The sequence below is a fragment of the Zalophus californianus genome, chromosome 4, assembly GCF_009762305.2.
Source record: "Zalophus californianus isolate mZalCal1 chromosome 4, mZalCal1.pri.v2, whole genome shotgun sequence".
NCBI lineage: Eukaryota > Metazoa > Chordata > Mammalia > Carnivora > Otariidae > Zalophus > Zalophus californianus.
In genome coordinates, this window is record NC_045598.1 from 161318422 (window position 1) to 161336388 (window position 17967).

The following is a 17967-nucleotide window of genomic DNA, read 5'->3' on the forward strand; positions in this document are numbered from 1 at the left end:
AAGAGTCAAACAGTTTATTAAATACATGAGATGAAAAATTAACAAAGCATAACAGTGTTTGTGCTACCTCTCCAGAAAGTTAACACTTTTCCAGACGATGGCTTGATCTCTAAGGGAATTTAAAAAGCATGGGAGTAAATTATGCATGGAAACATACAAAACAGTTTAAAAGCAGGCTATTTTCTAAGAATCTAATTAAAGCCTCATTGAAAATTTTAAACATTTCACTCTAGCAGATATTTTGGCCCTGGCCTTAATAACTTTTCTTACTGATGGTCTTTACTGCTCAGTATTTCACTTCTGACCTTTTTACTGTGGAGGTGAATCTGATTTGGGTTTTCAATTGCTCCTGTGTTAGCAGTGGCACTAGAACCAGAAAGATTTACTTTCCAAGTGACCTCTTTGGGATACTTGATGGTATTTGAAGATACCTGTATCCTTTGTCCACACATCCACCAGCTGGAAAAGAAAACAGTGGTCATATGTGAGGATCTACAGAAGGCTGGCAAACCTGAGTTCACAATATTGTAAATTTGAAAGTCAACAGTTTTGTATGCTGTCCAGCTATTTTCCTGACCACGGGGAAGTAGAGAGGAAGGAAAACATCTGAGATCATTAGTATATCTGTCTCTCTTTTTACTTCCATCATTACCAAGAAAGGGCCAAGGCCAAGGGAAAGATGAAGTTTTGAAACATTTCATAAATTGTAGCTAATGATGATTTTTGCAAGTCTTCAATTGACCTTAACCATTAAAAAAGTATCTTACAGCAATACTTCATAAGTCTAAGTGTTTTCACATCCAATAGGACTTACCATATAGTATTATGTTTGTGTGTCTAAGACATCAACTGTATATTCATGAAAAAAGGGGATGTGGCAGTCTTTTTGTTTCTTATCTCCAATAACCAGGCATACAAAGCAGCTAATATTGCCATTAGGTTAGGAAATCAGAGAATAAGAAATACATGATTTTGTTCAAGACCACCTGATAATAACAGCATGAAATCAGGGTTTTGGGATAGGTACATTTATATATTTTTCTTCAACTTTTTTTCCCCATTATACCATTCCAAACAGGATTCATTCATTCATTCGTTCCATTTATTCAATAATTTATCAAGGGCCTAATATGAGCCAGGCATTAGGGATTCAGTAATAAGTTATCATCCATAAACAAATGAAAATGACAGTCTATTTTTTTAATAAAGGATTTTTTTAAGATTTTATTTATTTATTTGAGAGAGAGAATGAGAGACAGAGAGCACGAGAGGGAAGAGGGTCAGAGGGAGAAGCAGACTCCCCGCTGAGCAGGGAGCCCGATGCGGGACTCGATCCCGGGACTCCAGGATCATGACCCGAGCCGAAGGCAGTCGCCCAACCAACTGAGCCACCCAGATGCCCCGAAAATGACAGTCTATTAATCAACTAATTATAAAATTAATAAGGTAATAAGTGCAACTACACGTGGAGTAAATAAAACAAGACTATATCTAGACTAATCTAGGGGTAAGAAAAATTTTCCTACAGAGAGGAAATGTCAAGTTTTCCTTGATATTTGAGTTATGTTCTGGGGGATAAATAAAATACAAACTAGAAGTACATGTGTGCATGGGAAGTAGGGGTTGGAGAGAGAGAATGTTCATTTCTCGGCAGAGGGAACAACACTGCAAAAATCAAGGTATAGGAAGGACTGCTGCTCTTTAGAGCAGTATTTTTCAAATGTGGATACCAACTGGGGGATTATGAAATCAATTTATGGGACATAATAACTATTACATAGAATAATAAAAAAATTAGATATCACATTTACTAAGGGTAGGTATTGTTTTATAAAACTTCCATCAGTCAAATATATGTATTTATTTTTTTAGCATTGGGTCATGATGTAAAATATTTTTCTTACTCTGTGGCAGTCAAAATAGTTTGAAGCTACTGTTTTAAGGGACTGAGAAAAGGCCAGTGGGGCTTGAGAGTGACATAAAATGAGGCTGACACAGCAAGAAGATAGCAGATAATGAGAGCCATATTAAGGATTCAGTCTTTAGGCTAGAAACAATAGGGAGCCACTGAAGGATTTTTTTAATCAGGGGAGAAAAATGATCAGATTTAAACTTGAAAAGATTATTCTAACTCTATAATATGGAAAACAGGTGGGAATAGGGGGTCAGGGATAGTTATAGGGAGAGTAAGTCAGAAAATATTGTATTCTGGGGCACCTGGGTGGCTCAGTTGTTAAGCGTCTGCCTTAGGCTCAGGTCATGAGCCCGGGGTCCTGGGATCGAGCCCCCCGCATCGGGCTCCCTGCTCTGCAGGAAGCCTGCTTCTCCCTCTCCCGCTCCCCCTGCTTGTGTTCCTCTCTCACTGTGTCTCTCTCTGTCAAATAAATAAATAAAATCTTAAAAAAAAAAAAAGAAAATATTGTATTCATTAAGGGATGGATGCTAGCCTGGGTAAGAATGGTGGGACAGTAGTAGATGGATTCAAAACACAGAATATAAGATAAATTCAAAGAATATAATTTGGCACTGAAAAATGGTAAAAGAATAAGAAACTTCCAAAGATGAAATAAATCACTGAAATAAGAAATTCCATGGAAACTTAAGAGCAAATTAGATACAGTTGACGAGATCATTAACAAACTAGAAGAAAGAACTGAGGAAATTATGCAAAATGTAATGCAGCACAGGTGGCAGAGATCCAAAGTATGAAAGAGAGGGAGGTTTTGGGGGGAACTCAAAAACAAACAAAAACCTGATGAACCAGGAAGAATTATCCAAAGAGATAACTTTCCAGAACTAATGCAAGACAAAAGCCATTTTCAGAATCAGAAGATCAATGAATCCCAATCAGTATAAATAAAATTCACTTAGAAACATCATAGTGAAACTTCAGAACACTAATGAAAAGGAGATCCTAAAAATGACCTGAGGAAAGTCTCATTACAAGAGGAATGAATAAGAAAAAAGGCATTATTGTATAAAATAATGCCTAACTTATGAAGTTACAATAAAAAGAACAGAATGGACACAAATAACTGGGGAGGAAGATCACTGCAGTAAAAGTTTTCCTTATATTGTTAGAGAGGGGCAGGGATATTAATTTTAGGACATTAAGTTAAAAAAACACGTTAAGATTTCTAGGATGATCACTAAATAGAAATAGAACATTTAGTTGCTCAACCAGAAGATAGTAAAATCAAAGCATAAGAAGGCAAGAAATAGGGGGTGCGGTAAAAGAAACGCCAAAGTGGGACAGAAAGCTTGTAATGAGATGGTAGAAATAAACCCATATAGGTTAGTAATCATAATAAAAGGAAATGGATTTAACTCACCAGTTAATAGAAACAATTGTGAGACTGGTTCCAAAAACTCTACTAGATAAACGAGGCGTGGAAACACCATATGTTCACCAATATTTGGTTGAATTACATATGGTATATTCAGACAACAAAATACCACAAAGCAGTGAAAAAGAATCAACTACAGCTGAATACACCAACAGGAATATATCAACATCGATGAATCTCAGTGTTGGGAAAAGCAAGCAAGATTACTAAGTGTGATTTCAATTAAATACACGTCAAAAACATGTTAAGTACACGTGTCCATAAAACCAGACAGAAAAGTGAAGGAATTATTAACACAAAAGTCATGGTAGTGGTTGCTTCTCAAGGGCAAAGAGGAAAATACAGTATGCCCACAAGCTTGTTAAAGTTACTAGGACCGTTGTATTTCTTAAGGTGAGTAGCAAGTAGGAATACTGGGTAAATGATCATTGGTTTTTCTTTCAACTTTTTTGTATTTTTTTATATTTTATATTTTAAAAAGCATAAAGACGTGCTTGTGAATGCATAGAAACTTTTTAAAAAATACAAGAAACTATTTACTTAATGTAAGCCTCGTGAACTCTTGTACTTCACTGTGTTCCCAGTGCCTGTAAATGTTGCTGACACATGGGGGGTCCATTTATTGAATGGAAACAAATAAAAGAGCACAAAAAAGAAAATTAATCACTACATAATCTGTGCTCAACATCTTACTGGGGCAGTTTACCTGTTATCAAAACTTATGACTAAACCCAGAACCAGGTAATTTGTTTTTATGCAAATTTCAAAAATGCATTTTAATGATGAACAAGTGTAGATAATGTGTAAAAATAGCCATTATAGTTTTTTTTTCTGATTGATACTAGTAATCTATAGTGGCATCATCTTTCAAGTTCAAAGGGCAGCAATATGTGAAAAGTAAAAAGTGGTAGGAAAAGTGAACATTAATTATTCATATAATGGATAACCTTGAGGGAGCAAACCATAAATAGAAAAAAATCAAAGAGATGTTCATCAAGGTTTTGTCCAAATAGATTTTTTTTTTTTGGTGGGGTCACTAGTATCCAATGATTATACTGGTAGAAAAAAACAGAGCATCTTTTACTCTAATTTGAAGATAATGGTGCCAAGAGACTTGAATAGTTTTGTGGATCAAGATCCTCCTTTACAACCTACTAACCATATACCACTTAACCCTTTGTAAATTTAAGGCAATAATGTTGGAAGAAGGAGCAGTGTGATATAATTGAAAAAGCCGGTTTTCAATTCATCGCTTTAACGTTTAGTAGGTAGGACCTAGAGTAACCATCTGTTTCTTCATCAATAATATGCAAATATTAACACCCAAATTTCAGTGTTTCCAGGCAAAATGAGGCACTCAAATGTTAGTTTTCCTTCTTAAAATTCTCTAGATACATAAATGTGAAAATGCCTGACACACAGTAAATGCATATTAGCTTCCTATCTTTCCTCCTTGGGTTTTTTTTTTTTTTACTGGTCCATTAAAGCACATTAAATAACTGTTAGATTTGCTTTTAACTGCCATGTAATCACCTAGAAATCCTTGCCATTAATGTGGTTTGGTTGAACAATAGTTTTAAGATAAAAAGTCATTAACGATGCCTCTAAGAACTTTTTGCCTTTGGATCACTGGTGGGTAGGGAAACAGACAGCTTAACATACTTCCCATTTCTGTATAGCTTGAGTAACAGGTAATTTTATCTAGTTTTGTTTAATTATTTCTTATAGATCTGTACTTCTGATTCATGGAATTAGCTCTTGCACTCAAGGTAAGATGGACCTGTTCTGATCTAGTTACTGATATGCCCCTTTTCGGTACTTCCTCTATGAACCTTGACCATTTTGTACTACAGATGACCCTTTAAAGTTGGCATTTTCACAACACTGGCTAGAGAGTGTTGAATAAAAAATTAGCATTTGGCTTACCCTAACCAGCAACCCTCCCTTTACTTCAGCACCTTTGGGCTTGTTTAGAAGAACCAATACCATAATCCAGGGATCTGAAACCACAGTACATGGACCAAATCTGGCCTATATTCTCTAAACTTAACTGCAGGTTGAAGGTGACCTGATCAGATGCCAAATAAAAACCCAATATGCATGTATCTCCCACCCTTGCACCAGTCTTTTGAGTGCAGAAACAGAAATGTCTGTTGTCTGACTAGGTTTTAGTTCAACAACCAAAGTGAAAATCAAACCACTTCTGTGTAAAGGAGACCCAACCAGAGCTTTATATATTTAAAGATCTTGGGTATCCAGTAAACCATGTGCGTGTGTGCATGCGTGTGTGCAATATTCAAGAAGTCATTTATAAAATTCAGCTTATACTCCTTTTTAGTCTCTGTAGCTGCCCAGTGAGTGACAAGGAGCCACTTTAAAAAGTTAAGAAACAGCAGCTTTATTTGTAGTAGCCCCAAACTGGAAATAACCATATCCTTAAAGGTACATGGTTAAACAATGTGGTACATCAACACCATGGAATAAGACTTAGCAATAAATGGGAAAAAACTACTGATATATATAAGAACTTGGATAGATCTCAAGGGCTTTATAATGAGTAGAAAAAGTTAAACTCAAAAAGTCATGTTGTATAATTCCATTTCTAGAATATTCTACTGATGACAAATTATAGAGATGGAGGACAGATTAGTGGTTGCCAGGATTTAAAGCTGGTAGAGGTAGGTATGACCACGGAGGGAGGAGCACAAGGGAGAAGTTCATAATGATGATAGTTCTTTATCTTTTTTTTCCCCTGAACAAAAGGTCTCACATATTTACTACTGAACCAACCTACTAGTGCAGAAGTATAGTAACAGGAAAAATAATTTGCCCCATAAAAATGTCTATTGTTCAGGTAGTAGTGATGTTCACAGAGTGACAGTATATGAGCACATGACCTTCATGTAGCATAAAGGAGAAAAAAAGAGTTTCTTATCTTGACTGTACTGAAGGCTACACAAATCTACACAACTGATAAAATGGCACAGAGGTATTTGCATACATTGTCCCCATGTCTATATCCTGGTTGTGATAATGTATTATAGTAACATAGATGGAAAAACTAGGGTAAACTAGTTCATGACACCTCTCTCTACTATTTTTGCAACTTCCTGTGAATCTACTATTCCAAAATGAAAAGTTAAAAAAACACACTTGGATATACGAGGAAATTCACAAGATAAAATGAAACACAGCCAATTTTATTCAAATTCCCCAAAATTTATACTCAATATGTTAATTGTTCCTAAAATGTAGGTCACCCTTTATATAATGGTTTTATTATTTCATCTTTATTTTATAGTTTTTTCATCTTGTCTTTATACAGTTCTTCAGTAGAAGCCAGAGTCCTGAGTTGCCCAGTTAGGAGCCTAAAACATACAAAGAGAGATGGACAAGGTGAGAAGAAAGTACTTTCTGAAAAAGTTAACTTAGAAAAAAGTGATACTAGCATTTCCTTTTAGTACTCCAACCCAAACCACTCTCAAAGATTTTAACAACCTCCGTATTTCTACATGTCAATTGTGCCACTTGGAACAAAAAAACACACATCAGAATACCATCTAAACCAGTTTTTGACCAATTATAAAGTTTAACAATGACAGTATCACCAATACTGCAACAAAAGTCAATACAAATTGATCCTCAAGCATACAGAAAAGAACATTATATAAAAGTTGTTTTAGGTTGAGTTATTCTGACTTGGTTGGAAAAGGCATAAACATAATTTCCCAATTCTTCCTCTCTCTTAAAATTGAAGAACTATTCAAAGGACACAAACCTTTTGCTAAAACTTCAATCACATGAGGTCTCTGAATGCACATCTATTTTAGGAAGCAGCTGTGCTTCCTAAAAATAAAAACTTCCTATCCTCCAGTTACACATAATCATAATGGCTAAAAAGCATTAAAGCTTGTTTGGGATTCCAAAATTACAAGGCCATTCAAGTTCCTTTAATATCTAATATGCACAATCTCTACCAAAAGGGGGGATATATTTTTTTGACACAGTTTTTAAAGATCAACACTAATAGATAATAAGACCAACATTTTTATAGAAGTATTTCTTCAGATTTAAAAAGAACACAATTTTTTCAGTTTCCTTAACACATATATCTAAGAAAAATTCTTCTCAGTTTAGTAATATATTTTTAAAAAAAGTTTGTACCCCCAGTTAGAAATACAAAATCAGATATAACCAATATATTAGTATGTTCTCAAATGAAGTCCAGTAATAATTACGTTACATTATTGCTAAATTCCAGACAAAATAGAAAATGTGTGGTTCTTACCTCTGACCTACTATTCTGATTAAGTTTCTTCTCAATATTCATGGCCAACATCTGGCTTCTAAACGAAAGGCTTTTCGTCTTTTCAATCACTTGCTGATAAGGTGAAACTGCATTGTTACCCATAACCACATGACCCTAAAATGAGACCGAGGGAAATTGATCCTGTAATATTACAACTGGGTTTCCCAGGTAGGTCATGAGCATGACATCACAACACTACATGACTGTTGCACACACTATCATGCACTGTACAGAGATGACAATATTCACCCAGCAACAACAAACAATAGGTGGCTGCTGTAGCTTCAACACAAAGCAAAAATTATTAACAGAATAGAATAAAATGTCCTAGTGAAAAGTTCTCAAAAAAGTATTAAAGTAGTCAGCAATTTACAGATATAGCATAACTAATTTAATACTCACTAATTTGGAATCAATCTTGGCATCCAGCCTTGCATTTCTAATCAAATTTACAATCCACCTTTCAGCTTCTTCTGGAGTCATGTTCAGTTTGTCTGCCAACATGCTAATGAAAAAAGTAAAAACAATGTTAATGAAGTCTAAACACTTAGTTTCATACACACAATCTTTGAACCACACTCTGCACAGAGACTTTCAGATATTTATGGATATGGTATTTATGGATAAAAAATACCTTCTTTAAATACTATGACTCAGTAACTGCACTGTTCATATTTGTGCTATTACCTTGTACCACATGTGCATGACCTATCCCATTTCACCAACCAGTAACAGAGGAGAGGGAACATTTCACATTTACAGAAACCTCTGGCCTCTAGAATAGTACCTTACACTTAGCAGGTGCTCAATTAATAACAATCTAAGGGAGAAAAAGGTTTTATGATGCATAATGATTACACAAATTAAATCTATTACAAGGAACATCAGTGATAAGTATAATATAATGAAATAACCAAACCTTAGCATTAGTGTGCACGTTTGTGTTGTAAACTCTGAGGGCACTCTGGGAATTGCACATTATATAACCTAAGTGGCCACTGAATTTCCGAGGAAAGAGAAAGACACACATATACACAGAATGAGAGAGAGGGAGAGAGGGAAAGGAGCAAGAGAGATGACTGGGTTGAAAAAGAGGTGTTACAGGGCTTGCTTAATTGGAACTAACAAAAGCACCCCTTGGTAGTACGTAAATACATCACCCAGCTGATGGAAGAGTTTGCATGGACAGTATTTAAGAGTATACAGTATACATGTATGCACATAAGGGTGTTTAAACATTAACTGTTCTCTTTTCACCTCTCTTCACTGAAGACATTATACATTTGCCAGGCCCTCTAATGTTATCACTCGTTTGATGAAGAGAACTAGAATACCAATAATAGAATCTTTCCTTAGAATATTATAAACTAAAATTCCTGATCTGATAGCCTTCCCGGTTTTAAAACATAGTCAAGACACTGGCAATCACATAATTATGTAATTCCTTATGAGAATAATATCTGTGCTATTCCTATTTTATATATTTACTGAAAAAGAGTTAATAGAATTTCATTCAAAATGTAAAAATTAAGTTAGGTCATCAATAAAATAACTATAAACTAAATCTACAAAAACATAATCATTTAAAATTTATCCTTAAAATATGCCTGGAGTTAAAAACATCTTGATGATGAATATGAACCAACTCAACCATAAAACGCCCTGGATTTGTGTGTCACAATTTTGTTCTCTGTGTTTTTGCAATCTATTTTGTTCTAAGCACACTTTCTGAGCTAAAATAAAGAACAATTAATCCATGACTATTATTTCAGTTTCATGGATTTCATTTTATTCTCTTTATCACTGTTCTCTTTATTTATTCATGAGAGTCAGAGAGAGAGAGGCAGAGGCAGAGGGAGAAGCAGGCTCCCCGCCTAGCAGGGAGCCCGATGCAGGACTCGATCCCAGGACCCTGGGATCATGACCTGAGCCGAAGGCAGACGCTTAACCATCTGAGCCACCCAGGCGCCCCAAAATATACTCATTATTTTATCACGTCCTATAGCAATTTATCTTTTGTGTGTCTCCTGCATACCCCAAAACACAACTCTTTAAAGTGAGGCCAAAAGCATTTTATTCTGAAAAGCACAAAAGAAACTGTACTAAATATATTAAAACTCCAATGTTTAAGATCACTATATTTTGTTTTAAAGAGCAGAAAAATTATTCCCAGTAAGCTACAAATTATATGGAGTTGGTATTATAAACATGTTTTTTAATTATAATATAAAACCTATTTATGAGGGCTGTTTAAATAAAATTTTAATGAAACATTCAGTCTTGAAGCCCAGGTTATCTGTTGGATTCCTCTTCTTGCTGCCATATACAACTGAGAAGACCTGGAATTCTCTTTAACCACTGCCTCTTATCTAACCATTCTACGCTTACATGGACGACTCCTCTCCACCAGCCCTACTAAACCTCTCTGTTCATTAAACATGCCAGATTTTTAATCACTTCAGGGCCTTTGCATATATTGTGTCTTCTGCTTAAAAAGCTCATCCACCTTCTTCTTCATTTAGCTAGCTGTTACATGAGTCTCAGCTAAATCAGTACCCTCATAAGCCTTCCAAGACACCTCTGCAAACTGTAACATATCTGTTTGATACTTTCATAGCCCCTCTATTTTCTTTGGAGTAGTCATAATAGCTGTAGTTTTTTCTGTTGAATATTTGCTTTCATAATACACTGTATATATAACCAAAGAGTGTGCACCATAGCTTTTTTGTTCACTGCTATCTATCCAGCAATTAGCACAATGCTCAGTTTAGAGGAGGCAATTAATAAATATTTCCTGTATGATTTCTTAATTGGTCAACTCCCCCAGTCCAGGCTCCATTACTATTTCCCAGTTTTTTAACTAATCTACCTCTCTAGTCTCTCCTTAATCTATTTTACATAATTGCCAACTAACCAGTTTATGCCCAAATTCCTTTCAAAACTTTAACAAAGCCCTTCTACCAAAACAATAAAATCCAAACTTCTAAATTTCTCATTCATGGTTCTCTACAATTTAGCTACAACCTCATTTTCGAACCTCTCATTATTCTCCCCCATGAGTACCACATGCCAGCCAAACCAAACTAATTATCTTCCTTCCTTGCCATTCATTCAACAAAATATGAACTGTTAAGATGCTAATGACAAAATACAGTCTATTCCCCACTTTTATAAAGTTTAAGCTGGGGGGTGGGGAGTAGAGGACAATCACTTCATTCCCAAAATATATAAACTATTCTAAGTGTAAAGATGAAAAAGTAGAAGAAGCTATGTGAGATGCAAAGGAGTTTACTAGTTCTAGTCTGGAGGCTTGGGGACATATTATTTAAGGAAATATTTAAGGTCAGATTTTAGCATAAAAGAGAGAAAAGTCTATTCTGCATAATAACTCCACGTAGAAGTCTTCATCCTTTCTTTCTTTACAACCATATTCTGTCTCATTTTCCTACATGGCTGGGGCAATACGGCAACATGCATCAAGACCCATAAATATCTGCAAGCTCTGACCCATAATCCTACTTTGGGGATTTACTGCTTCACATTGTACTTGTTGATCCTTTATGTATTAAATCAGGTCAAAGCAAAACCTGAAATAAGGTCCAAGAAGTATTAGTAAATTACTGATGGCATCTCAGGTTATCTAGGCTACCAATCATTCTGAGAGTGAATTAAAGAATGTGGCAACAGTCCAGTTTCTTTTAAATAACAGGAAAATATACAGAATAAATGAAATTAAATGACAGAAATCCTCAAAATTGACAATTCTCTTACAGTCTACTGATTTTATGCAAAAATAGTAAAGATTTAAGAATAAAAATATAAATCTTATTAAAGCTTAAAAAACAAAAAGTTGGCTTAAGCTATCCTATACAATGCTTGTCTTATTTAAAATAATTCAGTTAATCAATAAACTAAAAGACAAAATGTGTTAAAATGCAGAATTTCTAAGAAAAATATCTAATTTGATCAAGATCTTAAGCACAAAAATAATTTCCTGATTATTCAGACTGTATAGAAAATCTCAACCTTGTCTACCGGCAGCTTAAAGCAGACATTTAACTATTTTGTGTAAATATCCCTTATACATATCTTTAAGTTGATGAGCACTTCTTTCTCAAGTGATGCAACAACATATTGAGTATGTTAAATAAGAAATATATATGGAACCACAAAAGACCCTAAACAATCAAAGCAATCTTGAGCAAGAAGAACAAAGGTGAAGGTATCACACATCCTGATTTTATTTTTATTTTTATTTTTTTTTTTTAAAGATTTTATTTATTTATTTGAGAGAGAGCATGAGATGGGGGAGGATCCGAGGGAGAAGCAGACTCCCCGCCGAGCAGGGAGCCCGACGCGGGACTCGATCCCGGGACTCCAGGATCATGACCTGAGCCGAAGGCAGTCGCTTAACCAACTGAGCCACCCAGGCGCCCCACATCCTGATTTTAAATTATATTACAAAGCTATACTAATCAAAACAGTATAGTATTTTTTTTTAAGATTTTATTTATTTATTTGAGAGAGAGAATGAGATAGAGAGAGAGAGAGAGAGAGAGCACGAGAGAGAAGAGGGTCAGAGGCAGAAGCAGACTCCCTGCTGAGCAGGGAGCCCGATGCGGGACTCGATCCCGGGACTCCAGGATCATGACCTGAGCCGAAGGCAGTCGCTTAACCAACTGAGCCACCCAGGCGCCCAAAAACAGTATAGTATTGATAAAAATAGACAAATGGAACACAATAGAAAGCCCAGAAATAAACCCATGCATATATGTTGAATTAATTTACAACAAAGGAGCCAAGAATATACAATGGGGAATTGTATATTCTTTGATTACATATTCTTCAATAAATGGTGCCGGCGAAACTGGACAGCCACATGCAAATGACTGAAATTGGGCCAAAATCTTATACCATAAATTAACTCAAAATGGATTAAAGACTGATTAAAGACTTGAACATAAGACTTGAAACCATAAACACCTATAAGAACACACAGGTGGTAAGCTCCCTGACATCAATTTTGGCAATGATTTTTTGGATCTGACACCAAAAGTAAAGATGACAGAAGCAAAAATAAACAAGTGGGACTATATCAAACTAAAAAGTCTGCATAGCAAAAGAACCCATCTACAAAATGAAAGGGCAAGCTATCACCAAATGGGAGAAGGTATTGCAAATGATTAGAGCTAAGAGGTTAATATCCAAAATATATAAGGAACTCTTACAACTGAAGAGCAAAATCCCCTAAATAATTCAACTGAAAAATGGGCAAAGGATCGGAACAGGCATTTTTCTAAAGAAGACATATGGACAGCTAACAAGTACATGAAAAGATGCTCAACATCACTAATCATTAGGGAAATGCAAATTCAAAACTACAGTGAGATATCATCTCACACATACTAGAATGGCTATTATCAAAAAGACAAGAAATAGGGATGCCTGGGTGGCTCAGGGGGTTAAGCGTCTGCCTTTGGCTCAGGTCATGATTCCAGCATCCTGGGATCGAGTCCTGCATTGGGCTCCCTGCTCAGCAGAGAGCCCGCTTCTCCTTCTGTCTGCCGCTCCTCCTGCTTGTACTCTCTCTCTCTCTGTGACAAATAAATAAAATCTTAAAAAGAAATAAAATAAAATGTGATATGGGTAACATTTCAAATTAATGGGGGAAAAGATAATTTTTCAAGTGAATACATGAATGATAAGAAGCCAACACTGCCTTACTGCTGATAGGCAGAAATTTTCAGTGGTCTGGAAAAAAGATCAAAATAGGCACAACAGGGAGCCTGGGTGGCTCAGTTGGTTAAGCGACTGCCTTTGGCTCAGGTCATGATCCTGGAGTCCCGGGATCGAGTCCTGCATCGGGCTCCCTGCTCAGCAAGGAGTCTGCTTCTCCCTCTGACCCTCTTCCCTCTCGTGCTCTCTCTCTCTCATTCTCTCTCTCTCAAATAAATAAATCAAATCTTTAAAAAAAAAAAAAAACAAAAACAAAATAGGCACAACATTCCCTAAAGCCAAAACCTAATCCAAAGCAAGGTCCTAACTCTTGTCAATTCTTTGAAGGCTCAGAGAGGTAAGAAAGCTACAGAAGAAAAGTCTGAAGCTAGTAGAGGTTAATGAAGTTTAACCCAAGATGAAGCTGCTAATGTAGAAGCTGCAATGAGTTACCCAGAATATCTAGCTAAGATAATTAATGAAGGTGATTACATCAAACAACAGATTTTCAAGGCAGAGCAAATAGCTTATATTGGAAGATGCCACCTAGACTTTCATAGCTAGAAAGAAGTCAATCCCTGGATTCAAAGCCTCAAAGGACAGAATGACTCTCATATTAGGTGCTAATGCAGCTGGTGACTTTAAGTTGAAACCAATGTTCATTTACCATTCCAAAAATCCTCAGCCCCCCCTTTTTTTAAGATTTTATTTATTTTTTGTCAGAGAGATAGACACAGAGAGAGGGAACACAAGCAGGGGGAGTGGAAGAGGGAGAAGCAGGCTTCCCGCTGAGCAGGGAGCCCAATGCGGGGCTTGATCCCAGGAGGTCCTGGGATCATGACCTGAGCCAAAGGCAGACGCTTAATGACTGAGCCACCCAGGCACCACCCTAGGGCCCTTAACAATTATGCCAAATCTCCTCTGCCTGTATGATAGCACATATGTTTACAAAATAGTTTACTGAATATTTTAAGTTGAGATCTGCTAAGGAAAAAAAAGATTCCTTTCCAAAATATTATTGCTCATTGACAATACACCTGGTCACCCAAGAGCTCTGATGGAGATATACAATGAGATTAACATTGGTTTTGTCCCTGCTAACACATCATCCATTCTGCAGTCCATGGGTCAAGGAGTAATTTCAAGTCTTAATACTTAAGAAATACATTCCCTAGGGCTATAGCTGCCATAGATAGTGATTCTTCTGATGGATCTGGGCAAAGTAAATTGTAAATCTTCAAAGAAGGATTCTCCACTAAGATGCCATTAAGAACATTTGTGATTCTAGGGGCACCTGGATGGCTCAATTGGTTAAGCAACTGCTTTTGGCTTGGGTTATGATCCCGGAGTCCCGGGACTGAGTTCCGCGTCCGGCTCCCAGCTCAGTGGGGAGTCTGCTTCTCCCTCTGACCCTACTCCCTCTTGTGCTCTCTTTCTCAAATAAAATGAAACTTAAAAAAAAGAACATTTGTGATTCATGGAAAGAGGTCAAAATAGCAATATTAACAGGAGTTTGGAAGAAGTTAATTCCAAGCCTTATAGATGACTTTAAAAGGTTCAAGACTTCAGTGGAGGAAGTAACTGCAGATGTGGTGGAAATAGGAAGAGACTAGAATGAGAAGTGGAGCCTAAAGATGGGACTGAATAGCTGCAATCTCGTGATAAAATTTTAACAAATGAGGAGTTACTTCCTATGGATAAGCAAAGAAAGTGGTTTTTTGAGATGGAATCTACTCTTGGTAAAGATTACTGGAAATGACAACAAAGGATTTAGAATATTCCATAAACTTAGTTGATAAAAAGTAGGGGCCAGTGTGAGAGAATGGACTCCCAATTTTTAAAGAAGTTCTACTGTGTAAAATGCTATCAAATAGCATCACATGCTACAGAGAAATCATTTGTGAAAGGAGGAGCCAATAGATGTGGAAAACTTCACTGCTGTCCTAAGAAACCATCACAGCAACCCCAATCTTCGGTGGCCCCCCCCATCAGTCAGTAGCCATTAAAATCGAAGCAAGACCCTCCCACCAGCAAAAAGATTATGACTCACTGAAAGCTCAGATAATGGTTAGCATTTTTCAGTAATGAAGTATTTTTTAATTAAGGTATGTACATTGGGTTTTTTTGACAAAATACTATACTGCACACTTAAAAGACTACAGTATAAACACAACTTATATATGCACTAGGAAACCAAAAAATTCGTTTGACTAATTTTATTGTGATATTCACTTTATTGCAGTTGCCTGGAACCAAACCCGCAACATGTCTGAGATGTGCCACATATTACTTTATAGTTAGCACAGAAATACAAAAAGGCTTTTGAAACTATCTTATCTCCATCTGGAAATGCACCTTTCTATATTTCTCTTTAATATCAGGAAGTATAATTATGAATATAAATTGCTTTGTAGTAATAAGAACTTTAAGAAAAATATTAAGATCTAAAATGTTACTTAATAAAATAAGCAAAGTAGAATGACTTCATAACTTAAAGAAATGCAAGAGTAGTTGGCAAATACCTTCTTTTGTGAAAAGCCAAACTAAAGGAAAATTATATAAATGTATGCTCCAACATGTTTATCACACACATTCAAAATATTACTTCCATACTTTGTTTTATCTACAACTGAAAACTGGTCCAAGAATTATTCTAGAACAGCTTTTAAATTTCAGACACACACCATATCTGATTAACTATTCAGCGATACTAAATTAAATCCCACCATAGTAATCTTTTTTGACAGATGTTGCATACTTTATGGTACACAGATTGGTAACTTATCCTACAAATCTATAAAATTGTATATAAACTGATAAAAACATTCTTAATATGCAGTTTTATAAAGATATGACTATCATATGTGCTTATAGCCATTAGTCAAGAAACCTATCAACTGAGAATGTTCCAAATCACAAACAGAAAGAGTTGTTTAATAAACAATTGGTTTTATAATACGTACTAATCTCTTCAGCATTTAAAATGTGTCCACTGTTGGACAGAAAGGACAGAGACAAATCTTTCCCTTTACCCCCAAAAAGATAGAATATCAAATAATTTTAAATTAGAGGCAAAGATAGATCAGCGCAAACTAGTGAACGGAATAATTTGTCATAATTAGTATACCGTGGAAAAGAGTCTACTTTGCAGCTTAAAAATATTCCATTTACTGAGTTATCAGGGTTCACTGAAGCTTCAATCTAAAGTACTTCTCTGATTTTCCAACACACAAATTATGTCCCTGTCATTCTAATTACTCTATATTTTTCTTCAAAATACCTATCATAATTTGTAATTTTATCTTTATTTAGTATGTTTCTTCCTCTGGACTTAAAGCTCTGAGGGTGTGCTTCCTACCTTCTAACCAGTGCTAGGTCAGAAGAGCCACTCATTCACATTCGTAGTATTTCCTTCTCTGAACACCTGTACTAGTTACACTGCTATTACTAATTACATCATAATCATGATACATAGTATATTTATCCTTTCTGGAAAGTTGAACATTACCTTTTAAAAAAGTTTCTGCATATTCTTTTTTTTTTTAAAGACTTTATTTTTCAACAGAGAGAGAGACAGTGAGAGAGGGAACATAAGCAGGGGGAGTGGGAGAAGCAGGCTTCCTGCTGAGCAGGGAGCCCGATGTGGGACTCGATCTCAGGACCCTGGGATCATGACCTGAGCTGAAGGCAGACGCTTAACGACTGAGCCGCCAGGTGCCCTCTGCATATTTTTTTTTAAAGATTTTATTCATTTGTTTGACACAGAGAGAGAGAGCACAAGCAGAAGGAGTGGCAGGCAGAGGGAGAGGGAGAAGCAGCCTCCCTGGCTGAGCAGGGAGCCCAATGTGGGGCTGGATCCCAGGACCCTGGCATCATGACCTGAGCTGAAGGCAGACGCTAAACGACTGAGCCACCCAGGTACCCCTGCATTTTCTTAAAATGACAAAATTATAGAAATGCTTAACAAATGAGAATGTATCAATATCAACATGTTGGTTGTGCTATTTCACTACACTTTACAAGATGTTATTCCAAGATGTTATATTAGAAATGTGAACTGTGTAAATGCGAAACTGTGTGAAGAACAAAGGGGATCTCTATTATTTCTTACAACTCCATGTCAATCTACAACCACCTCAAAATAAAAGATGTAATTAAGAAGAGGTTTTTATATCAGAATTATTTATTTTTTAAAGATTTTATTTATTTATTTGAGAGAGAGAATGAGAGATAGAAAGCACGAGAGGGAAGAGGGTCAGAGGGAGAAGCAGACTCCCTGCTGAGCAGGAAGCCTGATGTGGGACTCGATCCCGGGACTCCAGGATCATGACCTGAGCCGAAGGCAGTCGCTTAACCAACTGAGCCACTCAGGCGCCCCTATATCAGAATTATTTAGAGGAACTCTAAAAAAATATAGATACCAAGATCTCCTCCCAGGGAATGTTTCAGATTTTTAGGGGTTGGGCTCAGTCATCATGTATGTATGTATGTATGTATGTACGTATTTATCTTTAAGATTTTATTTATTTGAGAAGGGCACACAGCACTCCAGGAGGGAGAGAAAATCTGAAGCAGACTCTGCACTCAGCGCAGAGC

General features: G+C 36.2%; 1 protein-coding gene across 2 annotated transcripts in view; it reads right to left on the reverse strand.

Moving 5' to 3' along the window:
- Nucleotides 1–6517: 6517 nt before the first annotated feature.
- Nucleotides 6518–17967, reverse strand: part of EIF3E (eukaryotic translation initiation factor 3 subunit E) — a 47096-nt gene continuing 35646 nt past the window's right edge. For both annotated transcript variants that reach the window (XM_027615505.1, XM_027615495.1), the window contains 3 exons: nt 8059–8161; nt 7636–7770; nt 6518–6715 (listed from right to left, as the gene is read on the reverse strand). In XM_027615505.1, the coding sequence (XP_027471306.1) occupies nt 6677–6715; nt 7636–7770; nt 8059–8161 (277 nt within the window). In that variant the 3' untranslated portion in view covers nt 6518–6676. The remainder of the gene's footprint in view (nt 6716–7635; nt 7771–8058; nt 8162–17967) is intronic.